This window comes from Lolium rigidum, chromosome 6 (genome assembly GCF_022539505.1).
Source record: "Lolium rigidum isolate FL_2022 chromosome 6, APGP_CSIRO_Lrig_0.1, whole genome shotgun sequence".
In the NCBI taxonomy this organism is placed as follows: Eukaryota; Viridiplantae; Streptophyta; class Magnoliopsida; order Poales; family Poaceae; genus Lolium; species Lolium rigidum.
The window spans coordinates 255,415,878-255,438,635 of NC_061513.1; the positions used below are offsets into that span (position 1 = coordinate 255,415,878).

Genomic DNA, 22,758 nt, shown 5'->3' on the forward strand with positions numbered 1-22,758 from the left:
ATTATATGCTATAACCAAAATGACAACAAACTAGTAGTAGTGTTCCTTTTATAGCAAATATATAGTAGAACAATTGTAGTTGATATCTTACTTGTCTATAGACTAGCGTAGGTACGTTGGGGCCTAACTGGGCCATGGCCTGCCTAGAATTTTGGCCAAATCCAACCCATTAGCACTTGCACACTAGCAAAGCAATGCAAAAAAGAGTTAGATGTTTATTGTTTCACCCAGACACGCCCCACGAGCGGACCTATGAAAAAATTACTTCTGAATCGCTAGTCCTTCTCCTTTTTAGGATAGCTCGAAGACTTCCTGACACTAAAAAAAATCTAGTGCGCTTTAGCTGACCCGCCCAGAGATTCGTACGAAGTTTCGTTGTCTACATATTGGTATTTGGTTCGAGTCTCAACCAATGGTTTTACCCGTCTTCAAACATTGTTGTCAATTTTGAAAGTGAGATAAGCAACACCATTAACAAATTTCTAAACATCGCCATGATTTAGTTTCTGCAACATTTGTGATACTAATTTACTTTTCCTTAAACAAGAGTGTTTCACATATAAAGAAATAAGAGGGACAAATGTTGGCGATCTCTATGGTCAAAAAGGCCTATGGTCAAAAAGGCCGGGCCGGGCTGGCGGGACTAGCGCAAGTAGCGGTGGCAGACACAAACTGCATCAGCGAGCTGTGCGCGGGCTCGGCGAGCCTAGCAAGAGCAGCGGCGGTCGACGATGCTAGCGAGCGGTGCACACGGTCAGAGAGTCTAGCGCGAGCAGTGGCCGCAGTCGCACAGACATGGCAGAGATTGGATGCATGCCTAGTAACTGATTGTCAAAGCGGATGTAAACCATGGTTCTGACTTGTTTGGAACCGAACCTATTCAGACCAGAGCCTAACTATACACACATTTTTTGTACAGGAAACCAAACTAAACCAAACTTTTATCAAGGTCAGCCCAATTACACCTGAACCAAATAAGCCCACGGCGCAAAACTGAACCAACACCACCGTTTACCTAAACCAATCTCAGGTTTAATTGTATGGCTCAACCGGTTCAGTGCAATTGAACAAAATGGTACATGGACTAAGAAGTATTGGCAGAACAAAAAATCAGACGAAATAAAAGGGTATAAATGTACTTAGTCAACATGTGACCTATACGTGATTCTAGTGTCTGTATGAACAATTCAGTACAGACAACAACACATCAAACTTCGGGTGAAAATTTGGCAAGATTGTAATGACGAGCTTTGATGACTGCTTCAACTTTACTTATTTCTTCAAGATCAACGTCAGCTTGACATCCTTGTTTCTTAACATGGAGGTTGCTTCTTCACCTTGAATGAGAATAAGCTAATAACAAAAAAGAGAATATGAATTATCTTCAAAACTTGCCAAGATTGATGCATACTTAAACGGTAAAAACTATAAAGGCAATCTTGACAGTTACAAGTTAGGCGCAAAAATTCGTTCACATTAATTTGGATGGAACGGGTGATGGCAGTGGCAAGAAAAGTTAGTTAGCTAATCCAAAAGTAGGCATCTTCAAGTGTTTTATATACTGCTAATGATGATCATCAGCAAAAAACGGTCATCTTTCAAGTGTTTATATGCTGCTAATCAAGAGTAAACAGTCAACAAAATATAGAACACCTAGCCAAAAAAAAAAATGTTCAAACTGAACTCTAATCAGGAAAACATTTTCCTCCAGGTTATACCTGTTGCTACTTGCAAATACATCAAATATATCTGGTAAGTGCATCTATGCAAATCTTGTAATATTTTTGAAATAAATATGTTCCTAAATCTGAAAAAGGAAGAAAGTAAAGTGTGTATTACACATAATAGCCTCACACCAGAATGAGATGAAAAGAGAGTCGCATCCTCCTTCACAGAATTGAAAGACTATGAAAGAAACTCAATAATTAGGCAAAAGACAAAGAAATGGGAAATGACCTTTTGCTTCCTCTTCTTAGAATTAGGTTTCTGCTTCTTCATCACAACCTGTGTAGAAGAATTGAAAACGAATTAGAACTTTTAACTTCAATTTAAATCCTGTACCAAGTGAATTCACATAGTGCAGTGACTACAAGAATGTCAACTATTGCTACCTTGCAGCCCAAACATAACAATCTGCAAGCCAATGGGACTTATGTATCTAGTCATTGTAGCTAGACAATACAAACTGAAGGGAAGGAAATAACAGAACAAAATGGAGCTCGCAGCGATAATTGTTACGTTACAACCCAGATCAGCTTAGCTATCATGCACATACCATATTATAGTGGAAAACTCAAGAAAATAAATTATATCAAAGAGAAAAGATACACAGTGGATATAGCGCTACTATAAATGGCACGAGTGCTAAAAGGCTCATGTATAATGTTGGAAGGAAGCAAAAGGACATAATTCTACTATAGGTATTCCGCATGTAGCCTTCATGGTCTGTAGCACATACCTTCATGGTTATGACCTTCTTCCTTGCTTGAAGCAATATTAGCATCCACTAATGTCCCCTCGACGTCTGTTCTAACCCAATGTTTGTCATTGTTTTTTCTTTTAAACATCTCCCCAAGGTGTGAAACATGGAATGGCTCCATTTCTGTGTCAGCGGCCCTTTCAATGGAAATGTCATACACATCTCTAGGCTTTGGCTGCTTCATTACGACGGACCAACCTGGGTTATGTTCATCTTCCACATAGAACACTTGATCTGCCTGGTTAGGGAAAATAAAAGGCTCGTGCTCAATTTTATCTCCTTTGTGTATCAGACGTGAGAAGTTGACAAGTGTGTAACCGTACTTGTCTTTCTGTATTCCTTCTTCAGAAAATACATCAACCCATTCACATTTAAACAACACCACTGAAAATTGCCCAGAATAGTTCATCTCGATAATATCAATTATCCTCCCATAGTACGTCACATCACGTAAAACTGGATTTGCATTCCCTGTTGTAGAATATCGAGATGTTTTTGCAGTTACCATGACTCCACTATTCTGTGTTTTTTTATCCAAGCGTTTAGGCCTAAAACGAAAGCCTCGGGAGTTGAAAGCACGATATCTTCTTGCTGCATGAACTGGGCCCCGAGCCAGCCATCTAATATCATTTTTAATACTATTGATGCCATTTTCCTCCTCCAATTTCTTGATCTGCATATTTAGAAGCATATTGGAAATCAATGTAGTGGTACATGTAGAGCATGCAGAATATGGCACTTAGAAGCATATTGGAAATAAATGTAGTGGTACATGTAGAGCATGCAGAATATGGCACTTACATGAGCTCGGAACCATTCGTGGAACTTCTCGTTCTGGGTCCTCTCGATAGTATCTAGGTTTACATTGCGTCTGTGCGTGATCTCATCAGCATGAGCTCTGCAGAGTAATTTGCGAAAAATGTCTAATTAGGTAGGAAAAGCTACTTATTAATAATCTAGAAGCTAAAGGATTACCTAAGGTATGAGTTCACATCAGAACAATTGAACAATACATATCTGTGAGCTTGTACTTTATCTAGACCCCTTAAAACAAAATTCCCAGGCTTTCCAAGTGGGTTGCCAGCATGAGGAAATAAAGTTGATCTTCGTGTAACGTCACAATGCCCAACCAACTCCTCACTATCTTCGTTCCGTGAAGTCAAGTTATGTTTGGTTTCAAAACCAACAATATATCTTGAACAGAATGTCATGCACTCATCTGCCAAATATGCTTCAGCTATAGATCCTTCGGGATGAGCTTTATTGCGAACATTTGATTTCAGCTTACCTAGGTACCTACATAAACAAAAAAACAAAAGGAAGAAATTAGTTAAATAATATTTTTCTACACAGACAGCAAATGCATCCCCATTATGAGAAGCTAGCATACCTTTCCGTAAACCACATCGAACGGTAGCAAACTGGACCACCTATTTTTGCCTCAGTTGCTAGATGAATAACCAAATGCACCATAACAGTAAAAAATCCTGGCGGGAATATCATTTCCATACGACATAACGTCATTACGATTCTCTCCTCCAATTTCTCGAGATCTTCAATGTAAAGAACTTTTGCACTCACTTCTCTAAAATATCCGAATAGATCAAACAACACAGAAGTAACATTATCTGGGAGTAGATATCGTAGAGCAAGTGGCAGAAGTTGTTGGATTAGAATATGACAGTCATGACTTTTAAGACCCGAAATTTTCCCTTGAGGAACGTTTACACATCTTGATATGTTTCCCGAGAACCCATCTGAAACTCTTATATCATGCAGAACTTTGCAACATTGTTGCTTCCCTTTTTTAGACATGTTATAAGAAGCAGCAGGCAAATAATATTTATTATTAGGTTTTTTTTGTGGATGCAGCTCTTTCCTAATGTTCATTTGTTCTAGGTCCAGACGTGCTTTCAAATTATCCTTAGACTTGCCATCTATGCCTAGAAGTGTCCCATATATATTCTCACATACGTTCTTCTCAATATGCATGATATCTAGATTGTGACGGAGTAAATTGGTGTCCCAATAGGGCAAAGAGAACAAGCCGCTTTCACACTTCCAGGTTTTGGATTTCTCAAAGTCCTTAACTGATTTTATCTTGTCAAGAATTGCAGTCTGAGCATAAGCAATGGGTGCTGCTCTATGTTCTTCAGACCCATCAAATGAATTGGCATCAAAACGGAACTCATGATCTGGAGGTAGAAACCGGCGATGCCCCATGTAACAGTACTTCTGCCCATGTTGGAGGCGTTTAGACCATGTTTCATCGCGACATGGAAAACAACCAAAGTCACTACTGATACTATATCCTGCAACAATCGCTAGCCCGGGGTAGTCGCTCACAGTATACAATAAAACAGCATAAAGATCAAACATCTCATCTCGAGATGCATCATATGTCCGTGTTCCTACTAGAAAGAGCTCAGCTAGTTCCTCATAAACTGGCTTCATAAATACATGAAAGTTCTTTCCAGGGTAAGATGGGCCAGGAATAAGCAGGGTAAGCATAATTGAAGATGCCTTCATACATAACCAAGGTGGAAGGTTATATGGTATAAGGACAACAGGCCAACAACTATGTTTCGAACTCATCATCCCAAACGGATTGAACCCATCAGTCGCCATTGCAAATCTAATGTTTCGAGGATCTGCTGCAATGTGTGGATGCTTAGAGTCAATGTGTTTCCATGCCTCTGAATCAGCTGGATGTCGCAATGCACCATCCTTTGTGCGTTCCTCATCATGCCACCGTAATGCTGCAGCGGTTTCTTTGTGCATAAAAAGTCTCTTAAGCCGCGGCTTAATTGGAAAGTACCGTAACACCTTCTTAGGGCTTGCCTTTCTTCTTTCTTTCTTTGTTAGTGTGGTCTTATCTGGTGTGTTCTTCCACCTTGATTTTCCACATATAGAGCAGAAGTCATCACTTTCCTTCTCTTTCCAAAAAAGCTGACAATCTTGTTCACAAACATGAATTCTCTCGTAACTAAGCCCAAGCTTCCCGATGATCTTCTTAGCCTCCGCAAAAGTTCTAGGTAACTTCTTACCATTGGGAATTGCTTGTTGCAGAACTGCTAGCAAGTCATTTAAAGATTTATTACTCCACTTGTTAGTCGATTTTATGTTGAACAGAAGTACAAGGAAAGAAAGTTTTGATAGTTCACACCCTTTCCACAAAGGTACATCTTCACCTCCCAACAAGTCAAAGAAAGCTTGGGTTTCAGAATCTGGTCCAGGTTCTAGACGATTTGGACCATCGCGGTCATTTACTGGAGGTTCATTATCTACATTCCCGAATGCATCATGAACTAGCTGGTGCATATTAGAGTTTAAGTTTTTTCTTTCTCCTTTTGACCGTTTCCGCTTGTTGGCGCTGATGTATGCTGCAGTTTCACCATGACAACCCCAGACAGTATATCCAAGTAGCATTCCATCACATACCAAATGACCATATACATCATCCCGTTTCAGTAAAAATCTATTGACACATTTAACACATGGGCAATGAATCTTGGTATCTGCCTTTTTTCCCATGTATGCAAAATCAAGAAAACCTTTTACCCCAGCCAAGTATTCATCACTTGGTCTAGGTGATCGCAGCAGCCTCTTAATAGCTTCTAAATCCATAGATTCACTGTGTTAAAATATTGAAAATCATTATTGCAATTGAAATTGTCAACGTGTAGTTCCAACTAGCATACAAATAACAGTGTTGTGCCAAAATCCAAAAAGGTAATAAAACAGAACCGTGGAAAATCTTGGACTACTTATGGCATTCATATTGGGATCTTTGAAAAGAAGCGGATTGAGGAGAGCAATTCTGGCAGTTGTGCCCAAGTCGATTTGCGCGCGGCACTCAAAGTGCAGATTCTAATATGCAACTAGCATGTTCAAATCTCCCTAAAAAAACCATGATCAATCAACATTAATCTGAGTAAAAAATTATGTATAACAGTACACACACCTTCGCTAGATCTCCTGGACGGGGCGCTGGGCGTCGTTGACAGCGGGCACGAGCGAGCGGCACGCGCCCTGGGATCTCGCCGATGGCGACGAAAACGGATACAATGCAGGGAGAGTAGACACAGCGGTGTTAGACTCCACCGAGCCACGGCTGGGAGAGTCCACCTGGGAGGATGATGTGGGCGGCGGGCGGCGGCCGGTGAGGATGGTGCCCTGAGTTTGTGTTAATTAGTTTGGGGACGGAAGAAAACAAATCGAAGTCAACTTGTTGGATTTCCAATCGAAGGGGCTTTGTACTCGACTTTTTAGTTATTTTCCAATCGGCGGGCGGCGGCAGGTGAGGATGGTGCCCTGAGTATTAAGATGTCAACCAGATACAATATTCTTATCTTTTTCTAGAAAAAGGTTAGTTTTTTATGTTTAAAAAAACTTTGTATTGCAGTTTGAGAGCGTCCCCAGTCGCGTCCCCAAACCGTCCCCCAAAGGTATTTGGACGCGCTGGACAAAAAAACGTTCTCAGCCGTGCATCCCAAAGGCCTTTCGGCAGGTGCGCCTGCACGAGGTGTCGCAGAGGGAGGCTCGCGTCCGCCGTGTCAAGCAGGAGATCCTGGACCTCGAATCCGAGTAGGCCGCGTCCTCCTCCGCCGTCCTCCGCCTCGCCGTCGTCTGCCACCCCGGCCCCGGTACGTACCCCGAGGCGCGTGTAAATTATGTATGTATGAATATGAATTCCATCGTCGAACTTATATTGCGATGAACAATACTGCCGCGAAATTTCAATTTCAAGTTTTTCAGTTCCGATTTACGGGTTCTGTGCTGCGCCACCTCCAAATTCGCTGGAAACTTGTTTTTGGCGAGACTGAAGTGAAGCTTTTCAGTTCGCGCTTTTCGAACTCCGCTAGAGATGCTCTTAGAGCATCTCCAGTCGCGTCCCCCAAACCGTCCCCCAAAGCCCATTTTCGTCCGGCGCGCCCCGATACGGTATCCGGCGCCCCGAGCCCGTCCCCGTCCCACAGGGGACGCTCCGGGCACGCCGGACACAACGAAAAGCGAGGCGAACCGACACGGGCCCGACCCGTCAGCGGCTCGGAAGGCTAAAACCCCGTCGCCTACCTTTGGTCAAGCGACGTTAATGGCCTCCCTGTTTTCCCAGGCGACGCAGGGACGCATCTCGTCGTGGAAGGCCGCGTGGCCGTCCGCGCCGGCGTTATTGCGTGCAACCACCCGCTGCCGCCGCTGTTTTAAGACGCCCTGCAGTTCTCGCCGCTCACAAACCTTCTTGTCGCCGCCGCCTCCCCCCTCCCCGATCTTCTCCTCCGCCGCTCCAAAAAAATGTCGAGCTCTTCCTCCCGCAAGATCGCCGCGGCGAACGGCTTCGGCCGCGGCAGCCTCACCGTGGCGGAGGCGTGGGCGCTGCAGCCACGCCCGGTATCCGAGCCCCGCCGGACATGCGGCTGCCAAGCGGCCGGCGGCCGGAAGATGGCCGTGAACGGCATTGGCGTCCCGCCGCCGCCGAAGCCGGGCTCGGACCAATGGAGGGACGCCATCAAGGCCCGGCGGGCTCAACTCACCGCCGAGGAGCGGTTGGATCCAACGTGGGCGGTCGACGACAACGGCACCTGGTGGACGACATACTTCAAGGCGAAGTACGACGTCGAGATGTACAGCACCGACGGCCTCGTCGGCGGCCCCAACAGCTGGAACAAGGATGGCCGCGCCCTGTTCTGGGGCGTTCCGGGGCGCACCCTCGAGAACGTCATCCGCGGCATCCGCAACGGCGCTCCAAGGTTGGAGATGCCGTCGTCACCGCCGCCGTCTCCTCAATGGCAGCCAAGGAGGACGACGTACTCGTCCTCCTCGCACTCTTCTTCCTCAGGACCGGCGCGATCGACGCCGTCCTCGTCGTACCGGTCGGCGCCCTACACTGTCCCCAAACGGGAGGTCAAGGAGGAGCCGACGACACCCGTCAACACGAGGCGTGGCGGCAGCGGCAGCGGCAGCCGGCGTCAGCAAGGGAGGCGCGGCGGCGCCCTCCTCATCCCGAAGCCGGAGGTGAAGGAGGAGCCGGAGGAAACGTCGTAGGCGGCGCTGCTGCCGGAGGTGAAGGAGGAGTCGGAGGAAACGTCGCAGCCGGAGGAAACGTCGCAAGCGGCTTGGTGAAGGACGAGCCCGTCGAGGAGCGCGTCAAGCAGGAGGTCGTCACCGACGCCATGTACAACTTCCAGCAGTACTACGACGCCTCCGGCCGTAGCAAGTGGTTCTAGATTAGGTTTAGTTTAAATTTAGTCAAATTTCGTTCGAATCTATGTAAGTTTGGACGAATCTTAATCGAATCTCGTTAAGTTTAAAATTTCCAAAATTTTGTTTGGGGGACGCGACTGGGGAGCGACGTCCCCCAAACGCGGCACGAACGAAACACGTCCCCCAAACGCTCAATCCGGCGCGGTTTGGGGGACGCGACTGGATATGCTCTTATCTTTTAAATAAACTTATATTTTAAAATGGAGGTAAATATAATCTATCTAATAGTTGGAAATTTCCTTCTTAACCTAAAAACCTAAAAGGGAATAAAATTATGCGCGGCGAGAAATTGGCTCTGTAAAATTTTCCCGCTGACTCCTTCCGCGGGGCAAAATATTTGACGCTAATGTAAATTTGTTGACGCGCGGTAATGTAAAATATATTCCCTCCAATTACCTTAACAAAAAGCCCAAATTTATACCCACCTCAGCCTCGCCGCCATCGACATAACCGCGCCGCCCTCCACTCCACATCTCCAGCGATGGCATCGTTGACCTCCTGGCCTTTCCCCTAAGCGCCCGCCCCCCATTACTCAGCACACAAATCAATTGGCATCTGCATCGGCCTGGTTCACCGCCGCCGGCAAGAGCACAAAGCTTCACGGCTACATCTCGCAGGTAAATACGGAGGTAGTGTGTCCTTTGCTGATTTGCCTCCAGATCTCAAGACCCCCAAACCCCTCAGTGGTCCCAATTCCTAGGTGAATGCACTCCGTAATCTCAATAATATATGTGAATGCCTGTTCTTTTCTCCCTTGTTCAGAAACGTATTACACAATGGACAGACAGAATAGCCTCTTCTTTTCTCGTTTGATCCGTCCCCTCAGCTAATTGCATCGTTGATGTCCTCCTAAGTTTCATTGTATATTTCTTTTGCTGTACCCTCACCAGCCTTCTGGTCTTATATGAATGATAAATTAATTTGTATATGGGACTCTCTGTTTCTCTTTGGTTAAAAAGATACTGTGTGTAACTCTAGATGACACAAGAGTTTCTCTTTTACATATAGTGGCGCCCCAGATCAACTAATTGAACACCCTTAGTTTCTTGTTTTTATTTTATCACTGCCACGTTATTATTCTTTTTTATTTCTACTCTCTTTTAGAAATGAGCATGCATATCTTATTTTATGATTGCACGGTTATTTCCGTTCCCAATGTGTTATCAATGATTATGACTGTGCAACTATTCTTAAATCAGTACATGGTTTCATATATGTCTTTGATTTGATTCTCTCCAGAAGCTACTAGTGCTATTCATTCTAAGATTTGTTTGGTTCTGATATTTCTTACATCCATGTTACTGTAGATGGCCATGGAAATTTGGAACATTAACTTGTACTATGAAGATGAGAATAAAAATCATAAAGTTCTTGAAGCATCAATGGACAGGACCAATATCTCCTTTTATGACTTGGTCAACTTGATTGAAGGTGTTGGCTTCTCGGGGATTGATTACCTCTACTACAGGAAGAAATACCCTCGCGGCAAGGGCCATCTAGTACACATCGATAACGACACTCATGTGAGGAAAATGATAACTGAGCACAATAAGGAGAAGAGGGTACAGCTGTACGTGTATAAGGAGAGGGCCAACATTGATGTTGCTCCATCAGAACCTCAGGGTGAGGATGATGGACCCATTACAAGCTTTGAGGAGGAGGATGCCTTCCCTGAAGGAGCAACACAAACTAGGACAAGCAAGTCACAAAGTAATTACACACTTAAGCTCAACTACTACTTTGTTTCTGTAGAGTTTAGCTTGCAGTCTATTTTCATGTTTAGCCTAGATCACTTTTGTATCTATACTTGCAAATAACGGGTAAATGTTGTATGAATTAATTGCAGCAATGGTGCGTAAATCAAAAAGATTGAATGTGGTTCAGAGCCGTGCTCAGTACGCCAATGGAGACTTCGCCAATAGTGAGCAATCTCGGTCATCACGTGAGTTGCTTGAGATACATGAATTGGAAGATAACGAGGATCATCTTACTGAGCGAGATGACAACCTCGATAATAGGACTGGTATGATACTAAGTTGGCTTCCACTTAATTAACCTGCCTAGCTCTGTATACATTTATCCATTTTTTTTAATTAATCTGAATACACACAATCACACCCGAGAATGGAATTTGTCATCATAGATTCATGCTCTTGATCAATTCATTAGTAGGCTAACTTTCCTTACTTGTTCGATGTTTTTGAAGTACTTAGGTTGATTTGTTTCCTTAATTTAATTAATACTTATGTAAACCAAAATGCTAGGTGATGGTAAAGCTGTTGACAAACGTGGAGCACATTCCCTGCCAGCTGTTTGGAACATGCCAGATGGAGCACGCATAGTTGTAAAATGTAATAATCTTGGCCAGCCTATTGGGGACGAAGGTGGAGTCCTAGGGAAGTTTCTTGGCACAATAGCTAGACTTGGGGGCTATTGCCCACTTGACAAAAAGGATTGGCGTAATGTCAAGAAGGATGGTGGGGCTGACACAATACTTCAGTGTGTACAGGTATTCCAATATAACACGAGAAGAAAAATAGAGTTATATTATCTACCATACTATTTTACTTTCCTACGTGTGCTCTAATATAAATACAATGGTGACCTAGCTGATTACATTTATTCATTATTTCTTAAAATCCAGACAAAGTTCTTGTATCCTGCAAAATGGGATAAGTGGGTATTAAAAACAATCGGAAGAGATTGGAGAAAATTCAAGGCTGGTCTTAAGAAAGAATTCTTTAATGCAAAGAAAAAAAGAAAAGCTCTGTATAAGCTTTGTCCAGAATATGTGGACAGCGACCAATGGCGTGATCTTGTCAACTATTGGAAATCCAAAGAAGGAAGGGTAAGCTTTCGATCTTTTTTTATTGGACTGTGTGGTGTTGTTAAGTACTGCATTGTCATAATGTTTTTATCGTAACAGGCAGTTAGTGAGAAGAACAAAATTAGCCGAGCATCCGTGAAGACATCTCATACAGCTGGTACAAAGAGTTATGCTCGTTGGGCTGAGGACCTTGTGAGTAATCTATTTTTTTACATATCATACATCTGGGACAATGCCTTGCCAATTACGCCCAAGGCACACACTATTTACAAGTTAAACTGGATAGTGCCGGTTCTGTCTTTTACTGCCAATTCTTTGCTAAACTTAAGAAAATATTCTGAGCCGTGATCAATCTAATTGTATTGACTTTAAAACTTTTTGTATCCATGTATATTAGTTACATTTGAACATATGTCATATTTCAGCCATTCTTCTCAATTGATCAATATGAACAGCTTATATTCTGTATCTTTAATGGTGTAATAGTTTTCCCCATCATTTTTAATATTTTTCTACTTGCTTTGCAGCGACAAGAAGATCCTGAAAAGAAACAACCACATAGAGCGAAGGTTTATTTAGCGACTCATAGAAAAAAAGATGAAGAAAGAAATAAACATGTGGTACGCTAATATAAGTTAAATTATTGCACAAGATGAAGTTAACATTGAATCTAATAAGTAGCGTATGCCTTTGCCTTATTCTTCTTTTACAGGCTGACTTGGAAAAGCTAATACATAACGAACCAGAGCTAGCACAGAGTGACCATGGAAAAGTTGCATGGAAAGGTGATGCCTTACATACAATTTTGGGGGAAGAAAAGCCTGGACAAGTGCATGGCATGGGTTTGCTTCCAGTGCCTAACCAAGTTTATGGTCGGTTACCACGCTATCTCAAGAACATCAATATGACTACAACAAATGGGTCATCACATGCCGGGGAGAGTGATGTTATGGAGGAAATAGCAAAGCTCAAGCAGCGTGTAGAAGAGCAGGACCAACGCATAGAAGAGCAGGACCAAATTATTGAAGGATTTAGAAACCAGGATGAAGTATGTGGTCTTATAAAAATTGCAATGCTAATTTTATTTTTGGACATTCACATAAATAATGTACTGAAACTACTTTTTAATTCTTTAGGCCAATTTCCGCCAAGGCAATGATGAATCTCAGCTGGAAGTACCACAAAATAGAAGAAAGGTATTTGCTAATGTACCAGGCATGTGTTAGTTTTCTTTTTGAATTCTCTTCCTTAATATTGCACATTTGTAGAGAGTTCATGCTAGTGGACCTGAGCAAGTACGCTTGGTGAGTAGACCAAAAGATACAATAAAGGTACATTTATTACTATAATCTATGGTGGACCTGAGAAATTACGCTTAGTGAGCAACTTATTTTATTAACTTTATCATTGTATGGAAGCATCATCCTAACTGCGAGGGTAGCAATGAATTCTCATATCAAGGACAATCATCACCAACACCTCCTTTTCGTGAAGAACACGAGGTAAAGATTATTCGCTGACAAATCTACTTGGTTATCTATTAAGAAATCATGATATCTAATGTTTGTGGAATTAAAAAGAATGCATTGTCAACTTTAGTTTCCTGAATCTCAACATTACAACCTTTTTATTTTTATTTCTTTGCAGATGAGAAAGAGCGGTGAGAATCTGGATGAAAATTCGAGAAGAGTGCACAAACAAATGACTCAAAAGAAGACTCCAAGCCATATGTCCTCAAAGAAGAGATGTCGTCCTTCGGAAGAGGTAAATGAACAGTATGTTCTTGTTGCATCCATGTCTCAGGTTATTTGTCTTTTTCTTATTAATGGTGGCTTTGCTCCTACTGTAGATTCGTAATGCAGTAATTTTGAAATCTTCAATATACCCAAATAAAAGGCGCGTGGCATATGCAACTATTTTGGACAGTAATTCAAAAACATTGGTTGGTGGTGTTGAGCTGGGCCGACAATTTACACATGTGCAAATTGATGAACCTATTGGCGAAGATGAGCGCTTGGTAAGAGAAAGGGAGAAGTGTGTGACAATCGGTGATGCTTTTTCCTCCGGAGTAACAATTGCCCGGCCTTCGAGCATGTGTATGTTCCTTCAAGAGTTTTGTTGTTATAATATTTTGATATATTTTTATTTTCATATATAACTGTAACTTTCTTTCCAGATTGAGAAGTTCAGTGGTTGACTTGAGAGTTGATATTGATGCTTTGTCTAGCGATGGAGTGAAGATGGAAAATATGTAGGATTGTTCTAAGAAATATCGAAGGGCAGACTGGAGCAACCATGATTGGTGTTTTTGCATAGTCACGATGATATTAAGTATTTCATGTATTATAGGTTAGCTTAGTATGTTGAGAAATGCAGTAGTTTTTTCTTAAATATGCATCGTCTATGTGTTCATTGTTAAGAATGCTATGAAGTGACATGAAACACGTTGGTTTTATCTCCATAATGCAGTTCATGTGCACGTGTTGCTCATTGTATGTATGATCCTTTTGTTATTACACAGTGTGGTATATGCTTGTCATTTTCACATACAAGTTTAACGAAATAATTTATCAATAAAATGCGAAAGTAAGGAATTCTAAACAAGCATCATATAAGGAAAATCAATGCATATTAAACATTGTGACTAACCGTGAGGTGTTACTACAACTAGATATACATGTTACTAAGTATGGGACAAACAAGAATAGCTATGTTACAATATATAGAAAAACATGTTACTATTAATAGTAAAAAATGTTACAACTGTGTTACTAGGGCCCTATCGGCTCGCCCCAATCTTGAATAATCGTGTTACAATAGTTGGTAATATGTGTTACCAACCGTGTTACTACAGCAAGAAAAACATGTTACTAAGGGTGTTACTACTGTCATAAAAAGATGTTACTAGAACTTAAGGTAACACATATAGCTTGTGTTACTACGGTACGCTTGTAACAGTTTTATGTGCTTATAGGAACAATTGTTTATGTGCTACAAAGACAACACCTAGTAACACGACATATAAGAACACATAAAAAAGGTGTTACTAGGAGGGTCAGTAACACCTTTTCTAAGCTATAGTAGCACATGACTGTGTTACTAGATCTCTGTCGTGGCGTAGTGACAATCTCTCACGGGATCAGCCTTTGGGTGGTGCACCTCGTTGCCACCAAACTCAGTCCGCACATGGAAGCAGCTAGAGGAGCAGTTTCATGTGCAATATCATTCAGACGCTACCGAAGCTGGCATTGCCGATCTAGCCCAGATGCGGCAGAAGCGGGGAGAAACAGTGTCTGAATACATCCAACGTTTCAGGACTGTCAGGAACCGATGTTATTCGGTTCGTTTATCTGAGAAGGAAGCGATCGAGCTGGCAGTACTGGGCCTCGCAACGCCGATCAAGGATCTGACTTCCCAAGCAGAGTACAGTTCATTGTCGCACATGGTGCAGAAACTCACATCCTATGAGCAGCGGCACCCTGAATTGTACCAAGACAAGTTCAAGCGTCCGGTAGGTCTGGTTGAGATGGAAGAGACCGAAGATCCTGCACCGGACCTGGAGGTGGCTGTAGCTGAGTGGACTCGGGGGGCAAACCCCGTGTCCTGCAAGTGGGTAAAACCACAAGGGCCTCCAAGAGGGTTTGACTTCGATTTGAGCAAGGCTGAGCAGATTTTCGATCTTTTGCTTAAGGAAAAACAGCTGAAGTTACCCGAAGGCCATAAAATCCCTACAGCACAAGAAATGAACGGGAGGCCGTACTGCAAATGGCATCACTCGTTCACCCATACCACCAATGACTGCAAGGTGTTTCTTCAGCAGATCCAAGTGGCGATAGAACAAGGCCGATTGCTCTTCGGACAGTTTGCCATGAAAGTGGACACCCATCCGTTCCCTGGCGTCAACATGGTGGAACCGAACCACTCCGCGAGGCGTCGACTGGATTTCTCGTTTAATGTCAACATGGCAGGACCTGTACGCCACCATGGCAAGGATAAGGAAGAAAGCAGTCACTCCCGCGGAAAGGAAAAGGAGGAGGCCGATCCACGCGACCGGCCCCGATATGATGACAAGCGGTACCTCACTAAGGAACAAGTGAGAAGCGTGCGATACCAAAAACCACTTTCCACGCATCTCCTCAACAAATATGAATATCAGTATGACCGACGTCGGCAGTACGACAGAAACGACAAGAGATCCAATCGGTCCGATGAAGACAAAGGAAGGTACCGTCGGCATGACAGAGACGACAAAGGACATGAACACCGCGCTAAGGAGAGGTCAAGGAAGCAGGAAGACATGGGTAGACACTGAGACTGTCCCTTCTTTAAACACTGTTGGGACTCAGAGATGAGCCGATTACCTACAATCGACAACTGTACAGAGTGTAGACGCCGGAAGAAGGACGCAGGAGAAGTTTCAGTTTTCAAGCGTCTAGGACCTCTCCCGTCACAGAACAAACGTGCTGAGTCCTCTCAAGATGAAGACTTTGAGGAGTCAGAAGATGAAGAAGAGGATAGGTACCACCGACCAAGGTGGTGCCCCGATGGACTCAGCCACTCCCAAAAGCGTAGGGTTCAGCGGCTACGTAGCTTGGAGCAAGCCGAAGCACGATACTTGCATACGTTGAGGAAAGCGCGGCCCGATCTGGCCGTGAAAATTCAACAGACTTTGGACGAAGAAACTCGTCCACCAAAGAAAGTTTGGCGTTCATATGGTATTCATGGATGATGGACATAATTATGTGCATAATAACAAAATATTGTCTATCGTTATTTCTTAGGTAGTAGTTCCGATTGCAGCATATTTCTGAGATGATGATTTGTGCTCTGCTCTACTGTGAAGATATCTTTAGTTTCAGTATTTCATTTCATATTGACATTCATATTTAGCCATTAAAGCAAAGTGGGCGTTTTTAGTTTCAATGTTGCACCTCATATTGGCATTCAGGTTCTGAGCAAAGCAAGAACTGTAGTCAGTCCACCAGAGGGTGACCATATTAGAGTTGAAATCTAGGCAAGAGTAGAAGATGCGAGCCTTTAGAGAATATGATTTGTAATGTTTTGCTCTGAAAATTTCTTTTTGTATCTTTTTACGAATGTGATCAAGATAAATCATTGACTGTAATTCAAATTGTTTAGAGTTTACCAAATGTTTTTATTTTTAGTATTTCAAAACATATCTATATTGTCTCCTAAAGACGAGTCTAAAGACGGACAGGCACGGCAACGCGCACGATCATCATCTAGTTTACATACAACAATCGTAACAACACCGTAATAGGGAAAACAATTTACAAACATCGATTCAATCTGGCTCAGAGATGAACTGACCGACACATATACTCCGCACTGGCAACCCTCTGTGTACTCGCACGCTGAAAACTGCATCCATATATATTTGCAAGTTCCACCAGAAAATTGTATATGTCTATCCTGTCTCATCCAAATCCTTCCTATCAACGATGTGATCTATATTATATACTACTTCACGTTTGCATACAAACTGTTAATACCACCAGACACTTTTCCAGCTAAACAGAGTCCGCGGTCTTCAGAGATCGTCGGCGACGTCTTCCAGCCTCTGCCCAATGACAATGGGGTCACCCCTGATAGAATTGTAGAGTCCAACATAGAACACATTGGTGAGATGGCAAAGTCCCACATAGAACACCTTGGTGTGATGGCAGAGTCCAACGCAGAACACCTTGGCGAGACGGCAGAGTGTGCAGAAGCTAACATCACCCAGCCATGCAAGGCGGTACGCCGCTGAGTTTGCGGCGGTAGAGTAACCAAATCTCGGGAAAACACCCTTGGAGAGCACATAGGGGACACCCAAAGCAGCAAGCAGTCTAGTGGCAACGGGCACAAATATATCTCGGAGGAACCATGTCAAAGGTACCACACCAGGAGGCCAGCCCACCTTCGCCTTAGTAAGGCTCGAGCCCCGTGATTCGATGGTTAGATAAGCCAGGAATGGGGTTAGGGGCCAATGAACCTTCAATGTATAAAAACCAAGTGTTAAATATTTCAACCTAAATAGTAGTACGTCAAGTTTCGTACATATAGTATAAATAGTATTGGTTAAGAGGTCCCAGAGCGACCAAGAGAAGTTGCAACTCACCCATTTCACCCAGACTTTAAGCAGTAACCACCCCAGGAACCAAGTGTGGAAAAGGTCTAGAATTGGAGCATCATCATCAGGCCCAATTTTTTTTTTTTTTTGATAAAGGATGCTTTATTACTTATGAGAAAGCAATTACATCCAGCCTCTGCATAACCAGGATGCACACAGCCGTTTCTTTGAGGTCTCGAGTTCAAAAAAGATGCCAAACTAAAAAATCTAGGCGAAATACATATCGGAACGATGAATCATATAACGCCTAAGGTGTGGGTGGGGCTTCAATCCGTAGACTATGCTGCCACCCATGTAGGGAAAAAGTATCCCTCGCCGTAGCCTCCAATCGTGTACAGACCTCCGTAAATAGGTCTTGGTTCCCCATGCGCTGAAGAGGTAACCATGAACGAAAAATCCCTGTACATCTGTAGATGACCTGCAACAAGGAGAAATTTTTGTCATTAAAAATCTTGTCATTTCTACTCAGCCAAAGCGCCCAGATAACTGCTAGCGCCCCCACCCTAAGAAGCAACTTGAACCTTGCATCTATTCCATGAAGCCAATTACCAAAGACATTGGCTACACTAGTGGGAGGATACAAGGTAGACGCTACTTGGATGCCAATGAATGGTGATATTAGTGATAAATCAACCAGCAACCCGATCAGGATGGGAACAATGACAAACTGAAAGCAGACAGCTTTGAGTTATTTTTCTGTAGCATAAAATAGAAAAAACATGGAGACGACCTGAAGTAGATTGCTCACCCATAGAAACACAATAACAGAGTGACTCAAAGCTAGAGGGCGTGTTCTCCCAGAAGTCAAGTACGCAAATGAACCACTAGAGGCGGCAATAACAGTTGATATGATGCCAAATCCAACAACCAAAGCAAGCAGATCTAAGAGAAAATATCAACAGGTAAGCCAAAATGAGATTAAGATGTTTGCTCTGTTTTGAATGAAGTCCAACAATCCAAATGACATATCTGAGCAATCATTACCATTAGATTTCAATCCACCTGCTAGTGGCAGCCGACTTATGGCGAACAAAGAGGCGCGCTCAACTGAGATTGGAAAAATGAGCACAGCTGAACTGAATATTACAACAGTCAACCATGCAAGCCCCACATTTAGGATTGTATGAACAGAAACTGATTTCCTGCTGGTACAATGTACAAAAGGTAATTATATCTACTAAAAAGTTGTGCGAACACCACCTCTAGGTTTGCAAACACTTAAATGCATTGAATGGAAAAATAATAAATGAGCAGACAAGTATAGCCACCCAACAATGAGAATAGAAAAATAAATCATATGGGCTATTGGTAAAGGTCCGGAGATCGGCTACCATTTGCTAACTTTTGCAAATCTTGTCCAAGTAAGTTTAGACCATATTACCTAAACACAATTATAGGGATTTACCTTTTATCCTTAGCATCATTTGTGCTACTATGCTTGTCTTTTGGTGTGACACTGCTTCCAGCATAATGTCCAGAAGCTCCATTGGACGAGACAGTCACCAAAGCTGACAGGCCAAGTGCATGTCTAGTGTGAACTGTATACTGCACAACCTTCTTCACTGACCATTGAAGGTATATGAGTGTATGAGTATGGCTGATGAGAAATCTCAGTAGAAGAACACCACAAAGTGGATCTGCACAGTTTTGAAGTGCTGGCCAAATCGATGTGTCCGTTGTAGGGTAACCGAAGTAGCTACGGATCACAAAAATTATCATAAGGTGTTGTGCCACCAAAATGGAACATACGTCATATGAGAAAAAAAAAAACGGAATGCTTACGTGATATCTACTGGGAACAACCCAGGTGCCAATCGACCAGCGATTTGAGTAGGAACAAGTATGACCACAGCAATTAGGGTGATGCCAAGAAAAAGACCAGTAAGTTTCTTCATATAAAATTCATAGAATGGTTCACGAATGTTTATGTTCTGGTGGGCAAAATGGGAGCCAACTTCTGGCCACAAAATCTAGTAACAAACACAAAGTGTCATTGGTTATAATCCTGAAACCTGCATTGATATACACTATTAAAACGATGAGACCACAAACATAATTCGATCAATAGCATGGAATGAAGTCTTGAGAATATGGATCCTATATCCAGAAAGGCGCATCCAATAAGCCATTGGAGAGAAGTAGAGCCATAAGAGAAGGCAAACAGATGCCTGAACCTCTGAGACATTGTTGTGCCAAAAATCTTTGAAGTGCAGATGTCAAGCAACCAGGCAAACAACAATGGGCATATAATAGCTGTGCTTATGAGATTAAGTGAAACATTGGCAACAGTTATTAACTTCATGAACCCTCTGAAGAATGTATCACGTAGACTTCTGAAGAAATTTGCAATCACAAGGATGAAGAAATTTGCAATCACAAGGCGCTCGCCTCTCAAGTACTGATGAAAAGTATGCATCCCGGCAAATATTGTACCAAGTGACAATATAAATCCATATCCGACTTGAAGGATAGAAGATGTTGAAGCGTAGCAGACTCCTTCTATGCGTAACAGGATTATCCTTCCCAGATTGAAAGGGACAAATCAGGGCCCCCGTCCCGTCTCCTCGCGTCGCCTCCTCCTGGCGACCGAGGGGGCGGAACCCTAGCCACCGCCACACCCCCTCCCCACCCCCGTCTCCTCCTTCTCGCTGCCCCCCGAGGCGCCGGCGGCTAAGCTCGCGACGCCGGTGAAGGGGGCGGCGGGGCTCTTGGCTCTCGGCCCTCCGGCGCGGAGATCAGGGGAGGAACTCGCGCAGAGATCGCCTTTACCGGCGCGGGAGCTCGGCCGGCGCTTCCTGCTCCGTTCTTCTCCGGCTGGAGCGGACGTGGGCCATGGTGGTGTCCGGCGGCTCCCTGTTCCGGTGGGAGCCTGGGATCTGAGGCGGCGGCCTCGAAGGTTGAGGGCGGCGCCGCCGACGGCAGGGGCGCCGGCCGGTGCTGTGGGCTGCTCCCTTGGCTGCACGGGCGGCGAGGGAGCGGAGGCTGCTGCTCGCGGGGCGGAGGACCCCGCCCCCCACCTCAGATCTGAAAACGGTGATTTCCCTGCAGTGCGGTTCCTAACCTGGTGTGGCCGGTGCCTGGCGAGCTCGCCGGGTCTGCAACGTCAGGGCGTCGGGATTGGAAGCGCTGAGCCGGGGGAAACCCTTGACCGACGGGGCGGTCACGTTGGCGACGACGCCCTGCGCCGTTACCCTCCATGGAGGCGTCGACGAGGTTCATCTTCCTTCCCCCCCTCCTCCACCCGGGTGAAAACCCAATTCTTTCGGAATGGGCGGCGGCGGCGCGGTGACGCCGTTCCCTTGCTGAAGGCGCCGCCTTGGTTGGTGGAGGGGTGACGAGCTGCGTGTTCCGGGGGTTGCCTGTGGCGGCTCCGCCGTGTCTTCGGTTGGCGCTGCAGTTCTAAAGCTTGCGTCTTGTTCGTTGGTCTATGCGGCGGTTGTAGATGTTGTTCGTGGGTTCGCGCTCGGAGGTGCTCCTGTTGCTTCCCCTGATCTGGGCTACTGTTTAGTATGACCTCCGTGCTCTGGGGAGCTTTTCCCCCTCGCGACGGTGCGGCGCCCTCGATCCTGGGCGAGAAGGAAGGGTCCTTCTTCGGAGGCGGGAGCGGGTGCTCTTACTTCGACGGCTCGCCAAGTGATGACGAAGACTGGTGCTCTCCAATGGCGGTCCTTCCCGGCGTGTCTCCTCCTATGTTGATCAAGCGGATGGACGAGGGTCTCGGCCACGATGTTGTGTTTCTTGTTGTTGCTTTCTTGTGGTGTGAGTTGCCTGTAAGCTGATCTTCAGCACTATGTACTTTGCTGTTGTGGCGTTATTAATTTAACGCAGGGCCTAGGCCTTCTGTTTAAAAAAAGGGACAAATGCACAAAGAAAGGAAAGGGCCATGTCACCCATTACCACCTGATTAGACAGGCATTTTGTCATAATTTTGTGGAGACATTTAAAAAGACTCAAACAGAAATCAAAATGTAAAGCATCTATTGGAAAAAAGCATGGAAGTAAGCCAAAATTTGTTAAGTAAAGCCAGGGTAGGATTAGGCTAGAAAGTACTGCAGTTAGCATGACAAGTAAAGCACCAAAATGAGCAAGTTAAGACACTTCAGGTTGTGCAATCGATTATAACCAGACTGATTGACAGCAAGCACGATTGCACGGCAGAAGACAGAGTAAAAGGCAGCGATACAGAATAACTCATTCTAGTTTCTTCAATGTCGACAGCATATAATATTTGCTATTTCTGGCGATGACCTGGAACATCTTGGGGTAAACCGATGTTGGAAGCAAGCCACGGCAAGATGTCCTAAATGCTAGAGAACACAACTATGTGCTTTCGTACTATGACAATAATGTAGAGTCACGCCAGCATAGCATCAAAATGATAATGATACAAGTAGCAGATACATGACACTAGTTGAGAAACAAGAAGAAAGCCATACCGATAGGGAAAGCCCAAGGATTTTCAGCGCGACGCGTTGGTAGCGAGGCAGGTCTCCCCCGTACCTCGCACGAGTCACGCCTTCCGCCCAGACGGCAGAGCAAGCTAGGACGGAGGGGGCGAAGAGGCGGACCGAGAACAGACGGCGAACTTCGGCGCAGCTCCCGGTGAGCGCGAGGCGCCATGTGTGGAGGGCGGCGAGCGGCACGGCGAACTCCCAGACGACCTGGACGGCCAGGGCGAGGTACAGAAGCGGTAGGAGCAGCTTCGCCGCCCGCGCCACCTGCTCCAAGGCCGACGGCGCTTCTGCGTAGAGGGGACGGATGTGGATCTGGAGGCGGCACACCTGATTAATCGGACGCATCATCAATCAACACATTGTAAAGGTTACGAGGGGGGCGGGGGGAGGCGGGGAGCTGTGAAATGACAATACATCGCACTCGAGCCGGCCGAGGATGTTGAGCCACCGGAACTGGCAGTCGTCGTGCACGAAGCGGATGCTGCCGTCGCAGGCGCAGGGACGGCGCAGGGGGCGGCCCGGAGCGGCGGGCGAGCGGCAGATGCGGCACTCGTCCTCCACCTCCATTGTGGTTCCTTCTCGAGAACGGCGGTGCTCCGTG

At 44.7% G+C, this 22,758-nt stretch overlaps 3 protein-coding genes across 4 annotated transcripts; 1 reads left to right on the plus strand and 2 right to left on the minus strand.

Annotated features, from left to right (window-relative positions):
- Positions 1-1,013: 1,013 nt before the first annotated feature.
- On the minus strand, positions 1,014-6,479 carry LOC124665802. Of its 2 annotated transcripts, XR_006990693.1 has the most exons (8): positions 6,444-6,479; positions 3,870-6,113; positions 3,455-3,775; positions 3,281-3,377; positions 2,459-3,152; positions 1,957-2,004; positions 1,719-1,807; positions 1,014-1,353 (listed from the first exon to the last, which is right to left on the minus strand). XR_006990693.1 is itself a non-coding variant. In XM_047203175.1 (7 exons), the coding sequence occupies exons 2-6, from the start codon at positions 6,104-6,106 to the stop codon at positions 1,979-1,981; spliced, it is 3,375 nt and encodes a 1,124-aa protein (XP_047059131.1). In that variant the 5' UTR covers positions 6,107-6,113; positions 6,444-6,479; the 3' UTR covers positions 1,014-1,353; positions 1,957-1,978. The 2 variants fall into 2 exon arrangements, 1 of the variants encoding a protein (XP_047059131.1); XM_047203175.1 differs by lacking the exon at positions 1,719-1,807.
- A 2,729-nt stretch (positions 6,480-9,208) lies between these two features.
- LOC124663980 lies at positions 9,209-13,825 on the plus strand. The gene is made up of 14 exons (XM_047201603.1): positions 9,209-9,360; positions 10,051-10,453; positions 10,590-10,766; positions 11,008-11,252; positions 11,388-11,591; positions 11,670-11,762; positions 12,098-12,190; positions 12,283-12,618; positions 12,707-12,766; positions 12,839-12,901; positions 12,989-13,072; positions 13,218-13,334; positions 13,420-13,664; positions 13,747-13,825. Exons 2-14 carry the CDS (start codon positions 10,051-10,053, stop codon positions 13,823-13,825), a joined length of 2,199 nt encoding a protein of 732 aa, XP_047057559.1. The 5' UTR covers positions 9,209-9,360.
- A 3,296-nt stretch (positions 13,826-17,121) lies between these two features.
- Positions 17,122-20,119, minus strand: LOC124663981 (probable E3 ubiquitin ligase SUD1). The gene is made up of 7 exons (XM_047201604.1): positions 19,982-20,119; positions 19,486-19,673; positions 19,109-19,399; positions 18,688-18,845; positions 18,452-18,585; positions 18,299-18,370; positions 17,122-17,565 (listed from the first exon to the last, which is right to left on the minus strand). Exons 1-7 carry the CDS (start codon positions 20,117-20,119, stop codon positions 17,122-17,124), a joined length of 1,425 nt encoding a protein of 474 aa, XP_047057560.1.
- Between the last annotated feature and the right edge of the window lie 2,639 nt (positions 20,120-22,758).